The sequence below is a fragment of the Aythya ferina genome, assembly GCF_964211825.1.
Source record: "Aythya ferina genome assembly, chromosome: 7".
Lineage (NCBI taxonomy): Eukaryota > Metazoa > Chordata > Aves > Anseriformes > Anatidae > Aythya > Aythya ferina.
Window position 1 is genome coordinate 37680575 of NC_140302.1, and position 24818 is coordinate 37705392.

Genomic DNA, 24818 nt, shown 5'->3' on the forward strand with positions numbered 1-24818 from the left:
TCCAGACCTTTATTTGAAGTCAGTAGACTGCTGAATCAGTTTCTATATATTTTTTTCTCAGCCAGAAAGCTGGATTAGATTGCTATATTTCCAAAGTCTTTTGAAAAAAGTGCATGCCATACAAGTCTGACAAAGGGGTTTACAGTGACCACTGTCCATGTATTTAAATTCTCTAAGGTCATTTCTGTATGCTTATCTACTTTTTTTTGGTCTGAAACTTCATTTCCCTTTCACAGCTGTGAATTCTCTGGTGGGCACTGGAGATGGATTTGATAAATGCTGCTAATATCACCTTCTGATCTAACAATGCTCTGACTTTGGTCTGTAGGTCTTGATGAGTAATTGCCGTTGTTCTACTCCAATGACTGAATTAAGTTGCCCCGTTTAAAGGGTTCATACTTGTGTGATTTTAGCCAAGGTGGCCTACCAAGCATACCAATGGACATTGACCTTTTCAGAGTGCCTTGTTGTTTTAAACTGAAGCAAGCAAAATTACCTTGATTTCTACAACTGGCTAAACTCTGTTACAGTCCTTTGTTTTCTATCAAGCTAAACAATACGCACATTTAGTGTTCCAGATAGATGTTATCTTTGGCCAGAATGCCCACTGCTTTCTATATACAACCCCAGCAGCTACAAGGACAGTGGACTGAGCTCAGTTCCAGCCCTGGGGTGATGGAGTTCACTGGAATATCCATAGGAAAGATTGCGGTGTTGAGCCATCAGTCCAGTCTCACCCACTGGCACATGGGTTCTGCAGACTGTGCCTGTGCAGGACAGAAAAACAACAGTTCTGATAATTCCCTTGGGAGGTGATGGGCACATGGGCACTGCAGCTGATACAGGCAACAGACATAAAGGTTTTTAATTCTACTTTTATTAAATAGGGAATATCCTTTAATGCAAATGCAATCATTCCTTGATTCTGTGCAAAGAACTTCAGTGATATCAAGTTGATTCCCATGTAGGTCAATAGGAGCTTGAGTATGCAAACTAATTGAAGTATTTAGCTCATGAAATTTATGAAACAAAAATATATAACTTCAGACTGTGAAATCCCATTGATAGATTTAACCTGTTTTTTTAAACAATATTCTTCCCTATGATTTTTTTTTTGTCAGTCACAGGCCAGTGGATATGTACTGTGTGCATTCTTAATCATGCTGCATCTGTATTCCCCGAGGTGTATCATCTCTTTGTCTCACAGAGTATCAACTAACTATAGTTGTATTACTCACATGTACGGATGGCATTTTCATTTGGAAGATGTTAATCAAATGTTCATGTTGGGCTGGTAGCTGGATATTGTAAATGAAATACCTTGACAGAATATCAGCAACTCAATGGTTAGAGCAGATAAAACAGCCCTTACATAATCCTTCAAATATTTTATGTATGAATACATAGGTGAAATTGAGTTTGGGGGGAAAAAAAAAGAAAAAAAAAAAAAGTCTTCTGAACTGCTTTGAACTGCTTATGACAAATAGTTCTAGAATTAGCTTCCAGACACAGCATTTTAAAATCTCTATGCAATTGTTCAAATTACCCCACAACATCACGTAATGCCATAAAGGTTTGCTTCTTAAAGATGACCATGTAGTGAGTAAGTTAAATGGAACAGTATATTGATTTTTTAGGCTTTAAACTGTTTTGTTTTTTTGTCATTTTCAAGTCATTCAGAGTGAACAGACATATTCATGTTTACTGTTATGGCAATGATATTCACAATGCTGTTTAATGTACCATATGTAAGTAAGTGAGAAATTTGTGCTGAAAATATCCATGAATATTTTTTTTTTAAATATGGTGCATATGCTTTAAAAATAAAGACATTGTCCTGTAATATTTTGACTGCTTTTCTGTATCAGGTGGCGTACGTTAATTTTCATTAATTATCTGTACTGCTAAGGAGCACCAGACACCCATGTACCTGCCATAAAGCAAATGTAATGAATTGGTGCCTGTGTCAAGTCTCTTTCCTTCTCTTCAAGTTGAGTTGAAGGAAAGTAGCATCTATAATTGTGATAAGACCTCGGTTTTCTTCACCAGTAATCTTGCGTTTTGAGATTGCAGGCTTGAATGAGAACCAAAGTGCTTTTAAGACAAATATCAAAAAGAAAGTAGTGGTTAGAGCATGCTCTTCTACTGAAAAATTGAGTTTTCTCAAAATGCACAATTCAAATTTTCATCATTTCTTGCCCTCATGTCTCCCACTATCTGAAGCGGAATCGGGTAAAGAAAAGCTCTTAGGTGGGTTCACACTACACCATCCTGAACACATGAAGGATTTGCCATTTCACTTCATGAGAATGAGCAGATGTCCCTATGTGTGGTTTGTGGACACATTTGTGCAGAAGGTCACAGCTATTGTAACTTAATCACTTCATATCTAGGAAAAAATACTTTGTTGAATTTAAATAATTATTAAAATATAGCAAGGCATAAAAATATGTGCAAATAATCCGCTCTGGTTAAAATATTTAACTGTTTTACATATGAGAATGCATTGTCAACAATGAACATTCCCTATGTATCTGTTCTAGGCACCTACTTGGGTTAGACATTCAGCTAGGTCATCATGAGGTTTTGGCTTTATCATTATTAGTTTAATGATGTCCATTTACCTGGGAAAACTTGGAGAACAGATAGAGTCCAGCACATAATACAGTCTTGTTCCTATTATCAGTCCTCTGTCACCAGTGTCAGCATCTGCATAGCACAGACACAACTAAACAAGCAACTGCAGCAAATAAAAATATCAGAGAAACTTCTTTGAATGATAATGCATGTCTGAATACTTAGTCCTCCAAATGCTGGCTTTCATTTAGTTTGCAAATATCATTATAGCAATAACAATCTGAATGTATAAAATTTTGAAAGTGTGAATTGGTGTGAGAGGACAATGGTTCTATTTAACATCTCTATCCCTTGGAATGCTCATGAGTAATTTATACCATTGTGTTCTATGGAGCATTGTTCTTTTATTCAGTTCTTGCAGTTTTGCTCTTCAGAAATAGCCCTGTTTTTCCCACTGCCTTCACTTTCATGCTCTGATATTTTTTACTTGGAAAGAACAGGGGAAAAAAGTATTTGTATTGTATTAATATGTAAGTATTTCAAATAAACGTTTTTACTGGGGATAGTAAATCTTTTTTACTATGATAGATTCATTTTGGACAGATAATTAAACAAGTGGGAACATGTGGAACAGAAAAGTGACATTTGTTTTCATAGCTAACTTGTATTTATATGTAGTGGCTACACATCTATCTGTACATACTTAAATAAAGGATCACAGTCTAGAAACATGCATGATGAATCATTTTTTCCTGAAGTGTGTTGATATTACTTCATAGGAGCAGGCTGAACTGTCCCAACATTTTTAGGATTGAGCATGTTATTAGATAGATAGATAGATACATGAGATGCAAGTTCCTACACAGACTTTATAAGCATTTATCCAAACGTCTTGATTAGCAGGAGGTTTGAACAGGTGTTAAAATATGCAAAAATTAACTGCAATTATTTGTATTGTTACATCTTTACTAGCATACCATCTCAAAGTTTGGTGTCAGTTTGGCATCCTGAAATAGGGAAAGCTACCCGTTATTTTGCATCTGTGCGTAGAAGTACATACACAGCAACACGGCAACTAGAAGCCGGGTGGGCCTTGGAGAGGTAGCTAATCAGCAGTGCAGGTGGTTCAGGTAGCTGCCTTTCACACAGATAATTAATGTGTACAAGTAGCTGCTAATTGCACATTTCAGGAATGATTTATGAGGTGGCAGAGGAGAGAGAGGGACACAATCTAATTTCTTTGGGAACCTCTGCCATTCATACAATGGTATCAGCACAGCTGTGAGATGGGACATGATTAATGAACAGTGGGCAAACACACCACCATCATACAGGATACTGTTTTGATGACATGCTTGTCAAAATAGAAAGTGGCACTCAGAACGACAGCCAGTAACAGAGTAGATTATGAGCTTTTTGTTTTTTACCTCACTAATTCACTTGGACGTCAGACTTAACACCAGCCGTGGTTTTAAAATAAGGTTTTGTGTCCATCAGAACAGTTGTTGGTTTAGCATGGACTATTATTATTGACTTGTTATGAGCAGGTTTGTGTTCATAAACAAAGCCTAGAGACATTTATTTCCTCTGTCATGGTCAAGGGAAAACAAATTTGGCAAGAAGTAATATTTATACAAGACATTAAATCTAGACTTATGAATACCTCTGTGAAATACCTTCTTCCAGTACTGCATCTTGGCTGCTGCCTGGGAACACATTTTACCTATTGTCACATTTCCCTTTTTCTGCTATCTCACATGCACCGCCCAAAATAGGTGTACAAAAATGCTGCTTGTCTTTGCTTAGGAAGAGTGATTTGCACATCCTTGTATTTATTGTACCTTCTTATCTGAGCTAAAGATAATATAAAGTAATATGATACTTTTGCTGGTGTTTTTGTGGGTTGATTAACATATCAGTTTGCTGTACTCTTTTAATGCTAGCCTGGTTTATCTCTGAAAAGGTTGCTAATAAAATTAAAAAAAAATTTGCCATCTTGAAATAGTAAGTGTACATAAAGGTCACTGATGTAAAGAGCCAACGTTACGTGTTTCACTGAGATGAAAAGGAACATTTTGTACACTTTCCTCAATGAACTGTTTATATATCAGAATAGTATTGAGTGTTTTGCATTGTTTTAAAAACTATTATAAGGGGATATAGCTAAAGCTGTTTAATCAAGTCTGTTTATTTCATTTTTCAAAATGTAGTGGGTTTAGATTGCTTCAGTTCAACATTAAAGAGTGAATATATTTATTTCTATCTTTTATAGCTTTTAGAATTTGACAGAGAGCTGTCAGTCTTTAAAGACAGATTGTATGAACTGGACATCTCATTTCCTCCCAGGTAAGATTCATATATAATCCATTTATTTAGCTAGTGAGATAGCTAAAGCATAACTGTTACTAGCGCAGCAGGTAAAATGTGAGTGTTTCTATACATATTGTAGAAATCATAATGATCTTCATTCCCTTCACAAATGTTTACAGTCTTCCTACATCCCCTCAATTACTACATAAATTGTGCTCAATAGCTCATTGTTTGGATTTCACTGATGCTGTATTTTATAGCTGCATTTGAAATAAATATGACATGCTTCTATGGTAAGAGATGCATAGCTACTGTTAAGCATTAAAGCCAGATAACCTATTAAAATACTTGATTGTAACCATTAGGACAATCTTTACCTACAGCTGTTGAAAACTGGCGAGCAAATGGGACTCAATGGAAATAGACTTGAAGTGGAGGTGAAAAGCTTAATGCCTTTGCTCAAGGTGGGCTCCAAAGGGAGCAGCTAGAAAGAGTACAGGAACTTAGATTCTGTTTTTTTTCAGTTTCAGTAAGCATGTTATATATAACTGAGTAGACTATTAACTATATAGACTATATAGACTAGACATTTTTGCTTTTTTAATATGCATGCATGATTTTAATCTGATGTATTCCCTAGATGAATTTTAGCCATGAATATACAAGTATTGTTATAAAATAAAACCAAGACTTTTGCAAATGGCAGTCCTGTTTAGGGGAAATATATGGAAAATACTATACATTTTAATATGTGTGTAGACCCTTTCCAAGAGTAAAGAATTCAAGTCTCACAATTAAGGGAAAGAAAAAGTGAAAGCTATAGTAAAGTTACAAGAAAGTTAGAGTAAAGTTACAAGAAATCATTGTAGGGGTAAATGTAGGAAACTATTTTTTTATATATTTAATACAATATTCTTGAATATTGCTATTTTGTCCTTTAGGAACAGACAGAAAGGTGTGATGTTTTGGCATACAACAGGAAAAAATTTGGAAAGCTTGCCTATTTGTTATCATAATCTCATTACTTCTCACCAGCCATCTGCGATACTGATTATATTGATCCCTTGGGACAATGGAAGTATGCATGGAGAGGTTACCAGTGCTCTAAATTGTTCTTATTGATTGAGTATGATAACAGAAGACCAGCAGTGTGTACATCTCTGAGTGTATTTCATTAGTTGTGTACCTGTTGGGGGTAAAAGGAGGTGAGGGAAAATAGATTATTTTTTTTAACCAGAGATACTTTTCCACTGGATTTCACCAACTTAGTCCTTTTTCTAAAAGGAAGGTCAATTCCCTTAGTTTTCAGTGGAAACTTCTATTTAAGATCAGTTTCTCTAATGATATCTGATAAAACAAACACATTTTCTCAGTCAATGTAAGTGATTGCATCCTCAGTTGTAGGAAGTCCTGAATTAAGTTTTTGGCCTACAACAGCAAATTGCATGGCACACATTGTATGTAAACAGCCTGGCTAGGCAAGATTGAGAACACTGCTTATTGTTAAAGCTCTCTATCATTTGTGCTTGCTTTTGCTACTTTCTGTCCTGTTTTGTGGGAGGGGATTTTGAGGGGGAGGGAAGAAGTTTGTGGTTTTGTTGTTGTTGTTGTTTTTCTTACTTAAAGCTTTACCAACCTTGGGTTTAGGTTTTCTGCCTAAGAATGAAAATTCTTGGGAAAAAGTCAAACAAAACTGTGCATCAATTTGCAAGCAAAGTGCAAGTCCAAGGACACCTTTCAGCCACAACCAGATTTGGCAAAAATACCTTGTTGCTTGAATGGTTTGCAGATTCTTCAGACCTTTCTGCTAATACGGTTGTGTGTCATTATGCTGTAGATCAAAGATCAGACGTTTGGTGTGAGTAGTCTTTGTATCTAAGTTATACTTTTAAACTCTGCGAAATGTGAACCTTTAGCCTAGCTTTGAAAAATGTATGTTCACAGATTACATCAAAATCTCATTAGATATTTATTTTTTTAGTGGCTAGGTTTCTTGCAAATAAAATGAACACTTCTTCCCTTTACATCCAGTTGGAGCAAGAGGCAGGGGGAAATATTCAAGAATAAAATGCAGACAAAACAAAATCTGGAACCAAAACTGTTCCTACACATGCCTACTGTGCAGGAGCAACCTGGTAGGCATGCAGGAAAAGGCATAACTCAGACTTGGGAAGGTGGAGCTTGGAGCCAATGCTGGGTGTCCAAGTAAGGAGGCCAAGATTTGCACAAGAAGCTGGAAGAGGAAAGCTTTAGCAAGTTAATTGCTAAGAGACTAAGGCAATGAGCCAATGCTGCTGAGAAGGGAGGACTGTGCGAGTATGATCTGGAGCACTGAGGGAAAGTGATGGAAAGCTCTAGAAAGAGTGAGATGGCCACAGGAACATGACAGAGAGTTGGTCTTGCCTTTCTCAGAAAGGGTAACTAGGAAAAAGGTTTTCTGTGTCCCTTTCTAGCACTGATCCACAGTGTGATCAACTGCTCCTGTCAGATGACAGGTGCCAGAGTACATAGGAACCCCCATCAGGTAAGGTAGCACCATTTCTTATTGAAATACAGCTGGAATGGAGCTTGGAAGGGGCATAATGTAAGACTATGTGAAGAAATCTTGGGAGAAAATGGAAGATGTTTGTGAAAAGTTAAAACAGGAGTAAATAAGAGGGCTGCGAGAGCTGCACATGAGAACTACTGGTGTTGCTATAGTACAAGCAGTGAGCATCAGGACGGTTGAGGGAGAGGGCCAAATTAATGGGAGCAAGAGGAACTAAATTAAAATGTAAGTCAGCTGCATTTATTCTCTCCACAGCCTCTGTATCTGAATACCTTGACACAGAGCATTAACATCCAAATGATGTATTTTGATCCCATTAGCATTTTAAGCTACTGTATCTACAGTATGAGGCTGTTATTACCTTATTTTAAAATATTAAATAAAACATTACACCAGAGATGAAGCTCTGGTTTAAAAAAAAAAAAAAAAAAAGCTAGACCAGATGAAAATGTTGCATCCCGGAACTCCTTGTGGTTGTCCAGACTGTGGATGGAACCCAGATTTTGATGTTTTCTAATCAGTGTAATGAGTGAAATTAAAGTATCCTACAATATGAGCTAAGTGTCTCCTCCCCCCTCCTTCCCGCATGCTTTCAGACTTCGATAACCAATTACAGGAGAAGCACTGTGAGGCCACAGTGCCACCAAGGAGGGCAGTCACCAAATTTTGATGGCAACTTATCCACTTCCAACTCCTTTCTCAATTTTATTATTTGTTTTTGTTTCCTTGCAAAATCAAAGCCAAATCTGCATCATGTCTCTGTTTTGTTTTTGCACACCACCAATATCAGAGATGAAATATTTCATGAACCACGATATTGGCTTGCAAAGTTAAAGTCAAGGCACCTGATCCCCAGGATCTGCATTACAGGAGCTGATGGACTCAGGTTCTGTGCTGGGGTCCCCCTTGTTCCTGCAGCACTCGCTTCTCGTGCTGCCTGCCTTGTGCATCTGGGGGAGCTCTGTGGAGGATGGCAGGCGGCCTGTCTCCAGAGCCCCTGCTGACCGCTTCCCTGGGCAGCAGCCAGCCATCACACTACTCTTGACTCTGTTGCCTTCCAAGTCAGATGAAAAAACAAGGTCCTGACCACTTCTTGCCATAACATTTTTGTACAGATGTCTAGACAGAAGTTCTGGCCAAGCTGGTAATTGGATTCCCCCTCCCCAAGCACACTTGGGTTTGGTGGTATTCGTCGCTTCCTGCTCCAAACCGCTGTGGAGCGTGCTGGTGCCATGCCGATTGCTGTTCCCATTCAAGTGGTCTCTGCGTTGCAGCAGTAAAGGATGCTGACCTCTGCAGCTCTGCATAGACTAGCTCCTTACCTCACCCCAGCGTCTGCAAATCCACATCTGCCTTTCCAAGGTGGAGCAGACACTTCAGAGCAGGAACCCTGTCCAGCTCTTGGGAAATGGCTGTAAAGGGTCATTTCCAGATTCACCCATTCCCTCTCTATTCCCACCCTGTTCCCAGCTTTGGGAGCTTTGTGAACAGACTGGAGAGTGTGACTTGGGGGTACAGCAAACCCTTCCTCAGCCTCCAAAGGCCCATGGAGAACCAGTCCCGCAGCTGTTCTCAGCTGTGCCAAAGGGCAGCAGTGCAAGGAGTAAACATGCATCTTTGCCTGCTACTTACTCTGTTCCCTTCGTATAACTAGTAATAATAGCAGTGATAATAATAATAAATAATAATATTAAGTTTTTATATACTGAAAGCTGGCACTTTGTTTGGAAAAGATGCTAACACTGGGTTATATAACATGAAATTTCTTTGAATTTAAGCAGATTTTTAAAAAGTTAAAAAGCTACTATGAAAATATTGATAAAAAAATAAGATGTAAAACTGACCAGCTAAATTAATGCATATTCAAAGAACAGATTGACTTTATGCTAGGGTGTTTTTTTTCATCCATCCTTCCTTTGTGTTCTGGATCTTATGACAAGGGAATCCTGCTTTCTGTTCTGTAATCCTTTCACAGCCACCAGTGTCAATGAGAAGTCTTTCCTAAGTGGAGTACTGCAGAACTGGATTCACTGTTGCTAGAATTGCTTCAATCAGTGCCCTGTTTTTATTCATGAAATGAAGCACATTGATTTTCTTCCGGGAAGAAATAACATAATTATTTATTTTGAAATAATTGCACCAATGTGCTATTAACTGTAAATTCTGATAGTTTGAATGGGCAAAAAGCAATGTATTGATGTAGGACTTTTCAACCTAGAGCCTAGAAAAAAAAAAAAAAAGAGGAATACAACATGAATGTTTTGGCTTAATTTACCCTCTGTTTCTCCTCTCCTCTCCTCTCCTCTCCTCTCCTCTCCTCTCCTCTCCTCTCCTCTCCTCTCCTCTCCTCTCCTCTCCTCTCCTCTCCTCTCCTCTCCTCTCCTCTCCTCTCCTCTCCTCTCCTCTCCTCTCCTCTCCTCTCCTCTCCTCTCCTCTCCTCTCCTCTCCTCTTCTCCTGAGGAAAAAAAAATAAATTACTTGGCTGCTTTTATATGTTGTTTGCAAATATAAGCTTAATGTATAGGAGATTTATCATACATCCAGTCATACTAGATTTTCTATTTTTAAACAAAGGAGGATATGATCACTACTGCTGTATCTTTAGAAACTACTTCGTTAAGTTTCTTGGTATTCTTAGCTGCAAAGTGTATGGTACACCAGTTTGTTCTGCAAATGCAATAAGCAAAGTGTTTTTCACTGGAATAAGAGACAGAGAAAGATCTAAAGTCACTTTTTATGTCAGGCTTATGGGCTTAATATGGGAACATTTGAATTTAGAAGGAACCTGTAAGCAATTGTAATGATAACCTTAAAGTAGTATTTCAGAATTTGTTAGCAAATCCATGTTACCTTTCACCACAGCAAATGCTTAAATATGCTTGGGATTTACGAAGTTGAGCAAAAACTTATTAAGATAAAAAAAAGTCCATTCTACTGTTCTCATTTTTCATCTTTCTCTTTAATCCAGTATTTACTTACACAGTATTTCTTAATGTGGGCATTAATGGGTTATAGAAATATGGAAATATAGAAAAATGGGTTATAGAAATTTCTGACCAGTCTAAGTTATAAGTTATTATAGTTAACAACTAAGTTATCCTGTGTTTTTTGATACAATACATTAATACAGTTCTATCAATGTTGGGTTCTGTACTTCATTTCACACACTCAAATCAGATATCTGAGATTACCCTACTAAAGCAAACTTACAGTAGAGTCTGTATGACTTGGTCAGAGAGTACATGATATTTCAGTTATGGTCCCATGATTCAATCTATGAACTGCTCTCTCTACTTCTGTTCTTGATCCATAGTGTTATGGTCTTACAGCAGGGCATGCTGGCCAATGACTGAAGGCAGAGTATCTCAGATTAAATGTATTGAATACGTTCAGTAGTACATACCACATCTTAAAAAAAAAAAAAAAAAAAAAGACAATTTTTTTCTTTCTTTTATTTGCCTCATTATTTGTGCATACAATTCATTGCCTAATTTGCACAGAGGTCTACAAATCAATAGCATAGTTGCATTCCTGGCTTACTTGTAAATTTTCCCCTCAAAAAGCATGTTTGAAATTCAGTGTATAATTGAGATAAATGGAAAAGGTCACATCCCTTTGAGTTGCAACAGACTAAGTGACTTATAAATTCATTTTTTATAAGCATAAACTGTTTATTCTCTGAATTTTATCATGAGATCATATTGATACACTACCATAAGTGGCTTGAGGTTGAAAGCTTTACTCTTTTCGAGTCAGTGGTATTTTGTGGTCAGTGTCAGTGGAAGTTCTGGAAAGTATTTGGAAGTTTTGGTGTCCTGCAAGGGCTTATGTCCTTAGAGTACGAACTGAGAGAATAATCAAATCTGATTCTTGCATATGCTCAGTTTCATTAAAAATTGAAATCAATTCTTCCACAGTAATAATCAACAGAGTTAATTTCCATTTTCCATATTTTAATTGTTCAGTATTTGTTAGTGTTTTTACAGTGAATTTCTCTGTAAATTTCAAGCGAAGCCATGACAGTTGTGTAGGCATATACTTTTATACTGATAAGAATTTATTTTAAAGGAAATCACAGTACTTTGCTCTTTAGATGAATATTATGATAAGTAAGCCATTGTCCAAATTTTTCATACTCTATTTTGAAAGTTATAATACCTTCTTGTAAAGCACCATTTGTCCTGCCTGACATTATGGTACTGAGCTGTTTACTGGTTCCCATTTAGTGAAAGAGTCAGCTCAGGGTAGATGTTGAGCAGCTGAACAGACAGCACCCTGGTGTCTTGCATTTCATCGTTGAGAGCACAATGCAAGCAGTAAACTCATGGCACTTGTGCTCAAGAAGTCATCCATCATGCTGGGTGTGACAAGCCTGTTACTGCTCACCCCCGTGATGAATTTGGCTCTCCCCTGCTAGCAGTGGCCCAGAGCCTGGGAGGCGCAACAGGGCCCTAAGCAGGCGCCAGTTCTTCCGCCAGACAAGGGGCGAGCAGGCAGCCTGGGTGCGGGAACAGGGCACCCATGGGACACAAATGACAAGACAACAGTGAGCTGGGCTGGCCAGCGACAACAACTGCTAAGTGGCTATAAGGTATCAATAAAAATCTCACGTTTTTGAATACTAGGGAAACTGACCTTCATGAGACTTTACAGGTATGATAGGTAAGAGTTACCACTCTTGCTCCAGAGTATGCAAAAATGCAAATAGCCCATTAAAAAAAAAAAAAAAAAGATTCTCTGTATTATTTGTATCTTCTTATTGGGGGACCTAAAATTGATTGCTTGCCAGGCCTTCGTGTTTCCAGTTTTTCATTATACTGAGATGGCATTTCAATATAAGTTATAATAAAAATATTGCCTTTTTCAGTGGTTTTCTAACTGCACGATGTTAAATGAAATGAATATGTGTCATAGTATTTCTGTAGTTTTTAATTCTCCTCCACTGTACTGACAGTTGTTGATTTCATTATCCTCTGCAAAGTTCATGCACGGTGTGCCTTTGTATAGTTTGTTACCATCTCTTTTCAGTTGATTGTAAGCTACATCCAATAATCAGTGAGAGCACTTGACTCTTATCACTTGTAAGAGAGAGAAAACATCTCAGGAATCATTATTTACAGGTCTTGGCAAAAAGGAAGGTCTGTATATTTTCAGCTAATGTTGAATCATGCTCTTTAATAACTGCTTTAAAAACTTAATTTTATATAAGTCTTTTCTTATTTTTTTCCAGTCACAGTGCTAATGATTCCTAAAAGTAAAATTTTGGTATTATAATAAGTGCCAAACAAAAAGTTACTTTTTGATTCTGTAGAAAGTGGGATCCTGTGGAATCCTGTACTCTGAGTCAGGACCATTCTTAATTATTTTTTTTTTTTAATTAACTGGTACAGATAATTCTTTAAAGAAGTAGAAGTACCAGAGGGCTCATGCCCTGCATTGTTCTATTTGACAAGACTGGACAACCATGGAGAGAAGAAGAGCATTGCTGCACAGCTGTCTTTCACCATTTGGTGTTTAAAGGTTAACTGAAACTGAGCTGATACCCTCCATAACAAGTTAATGCAAATCTTCCATGCTTTTCGATGCTTTGAGGGAGGACTTCCCTTTGCTTAAACCCTTTGTGGGAAGGTGTGTTAGGTTGACTTTCCATTGTGGAAGACTACATAAAAACACAGTGTAGCTAAATTAATATAAACTTAGAGCCCTGAGGTAGATAACCAAAAGCCAGGACAGTCAATTTTACATTTTGAAAAGCTATTTCAGGGGAGTAAAAGTGTAAAAGTCCAGCCATCTGCTTGTAAGTGGAGGAACAGAGATGAATTCTGCTCTCAGGGCTGCTTCTGCGTTTCACAGCAAACAAACACTAAACAAAATAAATAAATAAATAAAACAATGCTAGGAGTGGAGACCAGAGCATTTGCATAGCTGATAAGATGGTGGGTAATTTTTTTCAGAATCACCACTTCAGTCTTTTTTTTTTTTTTTTTTTTTTTATCTAGCCATTAATCTGCAATTTGGCATTTTCCCTACCTCTTTGAAACTACAGTTCACTTTTAAGTTTTCAAACTACTAAGGAATGTGCAAATTGAATTTGCTGGATTTTACGTAAATACATTAATATTACTAACTATATATTAATTTTGGTATGTATGGATCATAATACATATAATACATACTTGTAATAATGCTTTAATGGGAATTTATAGTATATAATAGTTATAAATCAAATTTATAGCTATAACATCAATGGTGTTAAGGCAACATAGTACCTTCCTGATAGTTAATATGCAAGTAGGTTTCCACAAGGTCTTGGCAGTCTTTGTTAGGGAGCGTTAGCTTCAGGAGACTTTTTCCAGTCAATTTTGTTTGTGGGAAGGATTCCAAGGCAACCTCTTAACTCTCCTACTACTCACAACTAAGAATAGCGTTTCTGCAGGCATACTTGTGGAACCAAAAACAAACAGAACAACTATTGTTCTTCTCCAGTACAAAACTGTAATTCAGTTAAGAACATACGCCTGCTTGATTTTATGTCAATTCTTCATACCTTCCTGCGTGGTCATCCTGCTGCAGCGGTGAGGGTGTACATGGTGGCCAGGCAGTCATCCCCCCGGAAACATTCAGAACAAAGCCCTGGCTGAGCGTGGCACTTACAGCATCTGCTTCATTTGCAGGGTTCTCAATTATCTGCTCTCTGTTCAGCATGGCACTTAATATCTAGGTATTTTTTCTAAATTCTTCTTAAATTGCAAGTTCTTTTTAATTCCTTAAGTATGAGCCTACCATCCTGTGCAAGCCATACATCACAGAGAAGCATACTACTGATGCAGTGAATGAATTTCTGAGGAAAAGTCTTGACCTGCTAGCTTGACCTGTGTGTGCTGAAGCTGTTTTGCCCCAGGTCAGCAGTCTCTGCCCAGAGGGGTTCCCAGGCACATTCTTGCACTTCGCAGTCGGTATCACCAGAAACGTGCCAAGGGAGTGATGTCTGCAGAAAATGCAGCAGTCTGCCCCAGCCAGCGAGGAAAACAGAGTTGGTTTTTCATTTCTCAGTGAAGAGGCTAGCCCACCCCTTTCATCATTTCTCTGCCCTTGTGGTTGAGAATAAGAGTAGTAACAAACCATGCTGCCTTCAGCCACAGGAAATCCTTCCTCAGTCCTCCCAAAATTTGCCAAAAGCAAAGGTAAGCTGAAAAAGGAATTGCAGCTTAATATGAAACCACAGGCTGCATTACAAGTTTGCTATCCAAAATAGAATGAGTCCTGCTTACAGAGTATTTTTCAGACATTATTCACCCATTCCTATACTGCTATATTTTGAGGCCTTTTACTTTATATAGTGAATATTCATGTTTTCATCTCATTACCCTTTGTAATCTAATGTAGCCCATAGCAACCTTAGCCATTAGAGACAAAATACAATTCAGAATTTTAAACTCTGTAAGCTCTGTCAGTCACAGGTTGAACAGCCTGGTCATAAGCAAACAGCAAGCCCAGCATGAGGCTGAAAAAGTTTGTGGTAGTCAGCAATCATTGCAAAAGGCAGTAGGTGTGAAAAAAGAAGTAACGACATTGTGGTCAGCCAATATACAGGTGGGCAATTGTTAACTTTATCACTGCTCTCCATTAATTATTATAATTATTCTTGTAACTGTTGTATAGCAAAGATAGGAACTGACTTTAGCAAGGGTTCACACCCACCTACAAGGTTTGTTTTCCGATAAGTCTGCATGCACAGTAATCTCATGTATTAATCATTCTCTTAAAGTGACCTATTCTTGTTTGTTGTTGCATTAGGCTGTCGTGTAATTTACTGGTTGGACATATGTTTGTGTCTTAGATAACCTCTGTGTGATATTTTTCTCAAGTAGACCCTCTGCATTGACAATATCTTGGCTTTGACACCTCACACCAGGGGACAGGCTGATCTCATTTGCTCTCGGAAGAGTGTTCCTCTTTTGGAATTCTCTCTGGCTCTGGTAGTTTATTCCTCCCGATTCCTGCTTAGTCTATATTCTACTTATTCTCTACCCTTGCATTTTGTCCCATGACTTTTTTTGTCTTTTTTTTTCCCCACTCTAGTAGGTTGCACAATGATACATATATTTTTTCTGGTCTAATTTGCACAAGAGAGTGAGCTAGTCTGTTCTGCAGGAAGCAAAGCCCTTTTGCACTTGTTTGTTCCTTCCTTTCTGAAGAGGCAGTCCAAAGAACAGTTCTGCCTTTTGTACTGAACCCTGTTGGTGCCATTGTACATATTCCAGTTGTTGCCCTTCCATGGGAAATGAGGAGGCAAGATTTTGAAGGGCTTCCTTTAATTATCAGTGTCCTCCCCAGGTGCCCAGTATGCTTTCAGAGCATACAAGTCAACTATCAGTACACTACTTATGTAGCAAACAGGATTCCCATTGCATAAAACATGATCTGAGTAATGCTTTTGGGTCCTGTTGTCTCATAGAAGGGGGAATTAGGCACCTGAAAATTGTTAAGTTGTTAAACCAGTAGGTGATTTTTATTCTTGTTTATCAGTTAGTTTTATAGCACCTTTTTTTTTTTTTTTTTTTACTGCCAATGAAGTAGCATTTGTGCTTTTTTGATGAAACAGAAATACTTCATAGTCGTTCATAAAAAGTAAAACACCTTATAGGTATTGGTCAGTTATCTTAAATTATCAGTGGATCCCTCAGACACCAGGGAACAAATTCCTACAGGACGTTTGTGTAGTTGTTCAGATTCTTCTAGCATCCTAGGGTGGGGCATGGAAACTGCTTCCCACATAAAAGCAGAACAGACAGCTGCCATTTTCTCTAGAACATTAAAATATTTTTTAAACAGCTCTTATCCCCATTTCTCTCCTTGGATTAAACCAGCATAGCTCTCACCATCATTCTCAATTAATTTCTAAATTAAATAAGGTGTTTCTTTAATTTGTGAGGAACTGGATAGAATTACCAAGTATGCAGTTCTGTTTGTTTTAAGGAATTGTGGCAAAGGAAAATAAGAAAATTAGTGAAGACAAACGGTTTCAAGCAGTGAATACTACTGTATGCTGTGTGTAAGGTGAAGATTATGAACAGTGCTGCAAGAAACATGTAAAGCAAATTCTGAAAAGGTTATGGTCTTTGCTGTTACCTGGGTCGTTAACTGTATTCTTTTTTCCACTAACGCATCATGCTGAGGTCTGAAAGTACTTTTGAAAAGGCCAGTTGTTTGGAACCTGAACCCCTTCCTACCTGTTGTCTCAGCTTTGCAGTAATTTTTGTTTTCTGTATTAGAATTTGTATAAGCATTGCCCAGAAGTGACTTGCTCTCAGTCAGGCACATTCCCAGAGAAGACATCTAGCTCAATCCCAGTCGCATACAGTAACATCAGACTGCTCTGCTGAGACAAGCCTCCGTTGGGTCATTCCCAGCAAGCCATTTGTAATAGTAGCAGTATTACATACATTTGAAATAAGACATTATTGTTATTAAAGTAATAGAGCACATCACTTCTTGTCTTCTCACTGAGGCGTTAGTATTGCCGAATAATCTATTTTCTTCAGCTGGGTCTCTCCATGACGTTCTTTATTGAACAGCAAAACGTGTCATACCGGTCGCTATTAGCTATGTGTCAGTCTCTCACTCTTAGACAGGCTAAATACCCTACAAAGGGGCACTGAGACAGTAGGCGTAATGGTACAAGAAATAATGCATGTTCACATTATCACTGTGCTTTAGCAGTGGGATGTTTGTAATCAATGAGGGAGGATTTTCACTATGGGGAACACTAGGTAAAAGAGATGTGGCCAGTTGCTCGCTGGAAAAAAGAAAGCTCTGAGTGTCTTTTTTCTTTTTACTAGAAGAGGGCCAGAGTTGCACTGCTGATACAGAAATGTTAACTCTGAAGCATATTCTTGACATATATTACAGCAGCACAATGATTTTCTAAAGAAGCTTGTTAATCCAAAAAACAATATGCCCAACATAAATCCATAAAAAAAAGATTCAGAGAAAAGCATCGTGTCATTAACCTTCCTGCTTTGTGTTGAGCCTGGAGTTATGGCTTGAGTCCTGTTTACCCTTCTTACCCTTTGCTACTGAACTGCCCGGGTGACCCCCCTTTTTATTGTCACCTTTGACTCTGATTGTTGGTTTGATCACCATGGTGTTAGTGTAGCATTTGCAAGTAGCAGCTGTTTAACACATTGTACTTTAACTACTGTGTTTGCAGGACTCTGTTTACCCTCCTGATTTGGCTTAAGTGAGATGCATATCATGGCCAGTTAGCTCCACAGAGCATCATGAAGGCTTATGAGTATTTTGGTACACGTGAAGCAGCTAATTTAATTCAAACACCAATGTGTCTCATGGCTTAGCTTTAACTATCTGCTGCCTTAGATGAGCATATGAAGATTAATTACATGGGGTCATTTGTTAGGAGGAGACCTAGGAAACCCAAATCTCCCTTTCAAATTGAGAGAAATATAAAATGGTAATTTAATTTGGAGGAAGAAACTAATGATCTGGAAGCTGACAAAAATTAGCAATGGCATATTCTGATTCCTACATGTTGTACTTTGATTGGTCAAATGACATTTTATTGAGATCTTGTTCATGTACCAGCACACATAAATGCTAAGTTAGGACTTGTAAAATGAAAATATAAAAATATTTTTATTTATATCTTTGGCCTTACACATTTCAAAGTACTCAAAGTTTGAACTGGCAACCTACATGCACAGTCCTTGCATCTTGTAAAAGTATATCTCAAACAACTTGAAAGTACATCAGAGCTAAAGGCAAAACAGTCCAACATTTTCTTTCAAAATGTGAAAGTAATATATAATTTTTTGATGGAAAGTGGTTGGGATTTTTCACCTTTTGAAGTTCTCTCTCAATATTACATGAAAGAAGAAACTGAAAGTTGAAAATTGAGTACATGAGGATATGAGTACATATCTGAATTCAAAAATAAAATGGACCAAATCAAAACTTGTATCTCAGCTCTTCTCATAAAGTGCTCAGTTCTCATCAATGCTTTATGATTCCATCCCATTCCATACCAACAAAACATTTTGTGTCAGAAACAATTCAGTGATATAAAACGTGGGGATAACTAATAGATAAGAACAAGTGGACTTTGAATAGCAGGTATTTCCCAGCCCCTGAAACATGATAAAGTTTTCCTAAATATCTGCATATAAATCTTGACATAGCATGCATAAATTTTCAGAATGACCATTTTTTGTACTAAAATAATACAAAGTAGTTTACTTTTTCCCCATTGTTTCCTAGTGGATGATGTCACACTTTCTACAACACTACCAGAAATGTCTTTACCGTAGAAGACAGAATGCCTAAAGTAGCACCAAAATGTGTTATCAGAAGCAGGGCATACTCACTGTGTTTGCTATGTGCAAAAATGAGCTAGAAAGCAGAGGTGCATGTGACAGACAGCTTTGAAAGGTAGTAACACTCCAAAGTGAGTTGTTTCCTGTTAGAAAGTACACTTCACCCATCTCAGTAAAACATATTATCCCTTCTTGCACAAGAGAAGAGTTCATTAGGAGCATTTTTCCTGACCGGAAATGACAGTTAAGGAGACATATTTATACATAGTTTTGTTGGCTTGTGTTTTAAGTTAAGACACTGTTGACAGGATGGTTTATGATGTCAGAAGACTTTTCACCCTGCAGTAAGTATTTTTGTAAAGGTGTCCAATCATCTTTGACATTACCTGACAACAGCAGAAGTGAAGTAATATTACTGACGCTCTTAATGTTTTATTTTCATCAAACAGGTGCCAAGTAGCTCTCATCCTTATTAATTGTAATACCAGTAGTTCATTTGACAGCCTGTTCCTAAATTAAGTTAGTTTATGAATCCTTGAAGTGTTCAGTTAAATTTTGACAACGTATAGCATTATATCAATGATGATGCTCTCATTAGTGCTTTTGGGGAGTTTTATTCAGAAAATCCACCTGACAATAATAATTCTGGTTAAATAAAATAAGTTTAACTGAAATGAAAGTTTGTGAAAGAAGGTGGAAAAGCAGCTAGAAGTAGTATTTTGAGAAAAAAATAAAAATCCTGAACAACTGGAGATAAATTGAGCAAACCACTTGCATGGATGCTCCAGCTCTAGAACTGCCTGTCTATCCATCATCCAGAGGCATGTGCAGTCAAAGGATATTTTGCATAACTTCTGTATGCAAAGAGAACAGTAGACTATTTTTGCTATTAGTTCTTCAACTAACTGATTAAGGTCCTCAATTTCAACTTTACAACTGTTTTAAACAGGAGAGAAAAGTTGTTCCACATGTAATTCTTCCTTTCTCCATTTCTATTTTTAAATATATATGTTATAATATATGCAAAAAGTGACTATACTGAATATTCAAGTTACAAAGCATGTCCAGTCTTAAATTATTTATAGTGCACACATATTAGCATTGTATCTATTTATCATTTATATTTCAATGGTACCCAGAGGCCTTTATCTGTTACGCTGTCATTTTTACATGAACATTCACTATTCGTTGTCAATATCACAGTTTTCTATATATAGAACAAGATAGGTGGTGATTGAGGCAGAATGCTACAGAAATGAAGAAAAAAAAAAAAAAACATTCTTTTGTGTCTAGTCATGGGACTTAGAGAGATGGTTCTCCCTTTTTCTCCCTTTTTGTCACAGTCACAACTTTGATGGTCAAGAATGATAACACCCAAACCTCCCATGACACTTACCCATTAGGAGATTAATACTAGAATTTTTAACTTTTGATTATTTGTTATAGAATCCTTAAAAATGTTTTTATCAAACCTATATAATTCTCTACACAATTCATAGATCAGAAAAACTGTTAAATTATTAAATGAGTTTTTAATTAAGAACCGTAAGCTTCTTACTTGCTTGGAATGTGTGTGTTAAAAGGGGCTGGAGATACCAGGGGAAAAAAAAAAAAAAAAAAAAAGCTGTATGAGTGCACTTGGGCCCACAACCTAGGTTTAATGTATTTTGGAAGATGTCTATTAAAAGAGTAGCTCTGTTTTTTGCATGCACGCAAACTTAAATTCAGGTTAGCCTTTGAAATAAATTATTTATGCTTTATTTTAAAGAAGCTGTTGAGAAGTAGGGTTGAAAGAAAGGAAAAGAGGATAGGAAGTGTGAAGCCTAAAGAAAACAATTAGTTAATAGTCAAATAGAACTGTGTATTAGCACAATTATATCTTGGTTAGCCCACTGACATTGGAAGTATTGCCCAGTTTCTTGAGTACCATCTTGAGTCTATCATACGTGGGCAGTTGTTATATGGGAAGAAGCAAAATGAGTTTTGTGCCTTTATTTCCTGGTTTTGCTGACATACAAGCACTACTACTAATTATCTTATTAGGCGCTCTGCATGCAGCTTTCATGGTTGTGGGCCCAATCTTGCCAACTTCATGATACTTGTCTTTGCAGGGAGTGAAAGGAGCACACCCAAAGGCGGCATTCTTGTGACAAATTTTGTGTACAGGATTTAAATGAATGCCATTGTGTGTAGCAGCTTTGAGGTTTGGGACATTTTTGTGTGATAGTATTTTGCAACATCTTTCTGTTATAGCAACACGAGAATCATTAGCCTGGCTTCCTGAAATGGTTGTGCGTCTGTCTGTCTCCTCCTTTGATTGCTCCTATTGACTTGTTTTAAATCACAACAGCTGGTGGGAAAGTATCTGAATTAGCTGACATCATATAAGACGCCAGAGTATCCATAGAGGAGAAAACCTTTGTAAATGCTCCAACTAAGTAAAAAGCTTTAGAGTTCACAAAAAGAAGATTGAATTCAGGAAGCAGTCATACTATTTTAATTCCACTATTCATTTAACTACAAAACAGGATGATAGAGACATTCACTGACACGTATGTTATTTGAAGTTCTATTCTGAGATACTATACAATCGGCAATACATTTCATGAAAATTTATTCAGTTGCAGTCTTATTCCAGAACCCTCTCAGAGTTTTATTTGCTTTATTTGAAAATAAATAAATAAATAAACTATCTCAGGTAAATAGCACATAATAAACTAAGCTGCCCTGTCCACAAAACGTGCTAGGTTGCAAAAAAAGAATCCCTCCTGGCAATTCCCAGAGTCATAATCAGCTATAGTCAGTTTTTGAGCCAACCTACAAAAGCAGCCTGCTTATTCCAAAGCATATGTGACCTGTCTACAGCATGACAGAGGAAAGCAAAGAATTTTCCCTTCTTCTTGGGGGGTATATTTAGTTAATATTTTTTACTATATCTCTGTCAGCATTTCACTGGGAATGAGACTGGCACAAGGCAAAGATACGGTGATGGTGAGGGAGAAGCTTTAGTCAGTGGAGTGCATCAAGACAGAATGCTTCCACACTTGAAGGAAGCGCAGAAGCCTGAGGGAAGAATGCCAGCTTATAAAAAGTATATCTAGCCCCACTCTAGCATATTAAACTATTACCTACAGACTGGATACCTTTTGTCTGGATAACTTTTGCAGCATTTCGTTTCATCTCTGTCCCCAGACATCAGAATGTTTATTTGTCAAATATATTTGTAAACTACCGTAACTTCACTGGGCAATCAGCACTAAAGACCTTGAAAAACTGTCAGAAGTTTTCACCCTGTGAAAACATTAAGATCAATAAAACAAATTGATAAATAGCATTTTACAGAATATAGGCTCTTGGATGAAATGCTCTGACATAGCAGTAACAGATCATTCTACATACAGAGCATCATACTTTAAAAGCCATATAGCTAATGCTGTAAAAGGAAGGATTATATGAAATGGGATTGATTCTTACACCTTATGTCATAAAAAGTAGCTTCTGTTGTACGGGGTTCTTCAGTAACTAAAAAGAGGTTACCGGAAAAAGTCAACCCTTAAATTGCAGACAAAGAGCTACTACCAATAGTATTACATCATCAGAATATCTCACAGACACTCAGAAATAAGCTGTACTTCTGTATGTCAGTGAAGCAGCAAATTGAATTCTCATAATATGTTTTGAAAATGAGTCTTGTTAGGTTTGATGAGGTGGAAAAGGTACTGAGATCACTGGTTTGTTCCAATACATTCAGTACGCTTTTCTTGGATGTTTGCCATGGCTAATCTTTTTAATGGCACTGTAGCTTGTAAACCCATTTGGTAGAAAGCAATACATCTCAGTTTCAGAGTATCACACCAAGTAGGGTGGTAAATAAGTTTCTCTTCAAGCATGCAAGCCCTTTTGTTACAATACCAGAAATTTTATTTCAATGCACATATCTTGAAAACCTCCATATTTCGTTTATGAATTCAACCATGAGAAAAAAAATATACATATATCCTTACTTTAAGTACACACACACATATATGTAGATAAGTTGCACTAGCTAATGTTCTTGTTTAACTGCATTTATTTGGAGAAACTTCAATTAGTTTAGGTCCAGTATTCAAGAAACTGAGCTTTTCACAACCCCTTTGACTTCCCTAAAGAGTTAATTTTTAGGCTGTTCTGTTGGTTAAAAATAAACTCTTTTTTTGCATTTTAAAGCAAAGACAGTGTGCACTGAGGAACATTTGCACTCCTATTGCACATTTGCAATCCTATTGCACTTTTTTAGTGATCTCACAGCAGAACTACTATTTTATCAGTTTCTGTTCCAAAGTTTGTTACAAAACAATTAAATTTTTGTTAACACAGTTTCATATAAAGTTACAGGCTGTAAATATATATATAAATGGCTATATTGATTTTACTTCCTCCATCTCATTTTCCTTATACTACATAGCTAATTCCTTGGCTCTTAAAAAAATCTCCTGAAAAGCCTGCTTTCTTGTCATATCTTCCTTTCTGTCATCCTTAGAGAATCCATACAGGTGGGTTTTGTGTACAGCTGCAGAGGTCCCAGTACTCTGAACTCTGTTTTCTGTTAAATTATCCCTGAATAGCTCTCCCTGAAAGAATCATGCAACGAAATCCCATGAGATGAACATGTTTCCGGAGTTTCCTATTGCATCTTCTGCCTATTCATTTTTCATGGTCATATCCAATAGCCTACTCAATACTTGAGTTGCTGTTGAACTGATTTTCATTCTTTCACATCAATAAACAGTTTGCTGTCTTAGACACTCACACATGCAAAAGTGCAATATAGGAGGTAAGACTTTTGAAACTGTCTTGGCATGTTAGCCTAAAGTAGGACTGTAGATAGGAGAAATGGAGATAGAGCATGAGAAAGAAAGAGGGAGAAGGATAAGAGAAATGTAAGTAAGTATGAGAGGTATTCAAAAGAAATGTTTTTTGCCAATTAAAATTTTAATTTAATGTTTTCATTTGTGGCGAAGGTTTCAGGATGCTTTGCAAAAAGTTTCTGACTTGTGATTGTGATTTGTTTGCAGTTATCCATATAGTGAGGACTCCAGCCAGGGAAAGCAGTACATGAATACGAGATGTCCAGCCTGGTGCGACAGAATCTTGATGTCCCACTCAGCCAAGGAGCTCATTCTGAAAGTAAGTATGGGCCTGCAGCCTCTCTGCTTCCCTTGCATTGCATTTATCTTCAACAAGGTTAGGAAGTTCTGATATATTTCTGCTTTCTCTGAATTTTCAGTCGACTACAGCACACACTCACTAAGCTGGAGAGGGCATACCATGGCAATATTAAGCGGTTATGTCTCCAGTGCCTTTTATCTGAGAATGTGGATTTATCCCAGTTAACCTTTTGACAGAAAAGCATGAGCATTCCCTTCCAACCCCTACAATTCTGTGATTCTGTGATTCACAAACTTCTCATTTGGTATCTGAGCTGTCAACACTGACTGCCCATTGGCTCTCCTGTGCTCTCTCTGTACTTGTCAGGGCTGTACTTGTCAGTGCCCTCCTGTGGTGTTTGTGAACCACACTGGGAAACTGTGCCCAGTTTAAAAAAGAATAAAAATAAATATGTAACCTTCATCATTCCACCAATCCAGTCCCCTATACAGTAACTTAAGTAACAGTACTGCCATTACTAAGGATTCAGCAGAGAGGCAGGCGAAAGCAGCTAGGAGTGGCTGCTGACTAAGGAGTCATGCTATTGAAAGAAAAATCTATGAAGCAACAGCTTGAGGACCCTGAGTTACAGGCATGGTAGATTTAGGTTCCCTCTGTTGTTAATGGTCAGAACCGCATTTCCCGATAATATGTCAGGTCCTAGATAGGCCAAATCTCCTATCACTGTCCACTGAATGAAGACAGAGCCTACAGCAGGTGGGCTCCTAACTTTGGTACACCAATTAAGTTGCTAAATTTAGACATTCCATGAGAGTTTTAAAAATACTGTTTTGCAGCATTTTTAGAACATACAGTTCTTCTTGGGTTTATAAGTGCTTTGAGGTAAGTTAAGCTTGGTAATG

At 37.4% G+C, this 24818-nt stretch overlaps 1 protein-coding gene across 2 annotated transcripts in view; it reads left to right on the plus strand.

Moving 5' to 3' along the window:
• Positions 1–24818, plus strand: part of INPP5A (inositol polyphosphate-5-phosphatase A) — a 242488-nt gene that overhangs the window by 210965 nt on the left and 6705 nt on the right. For both annotated transcript variants that reach the window (XM_084526367.1, XM_084526366.1), the window contains exons 12-13: positions 4850–4923; positions 23823–23934. In XM_084526367.1, coding sequence (XP_084382493.1) covers positions 4850–4923; positions 23823–23934 — 186 coding nt within the window. The remainder of the gene's footprint in view (positions 1–4849; positions 4924–23822; positions 23935–24818) is intronic.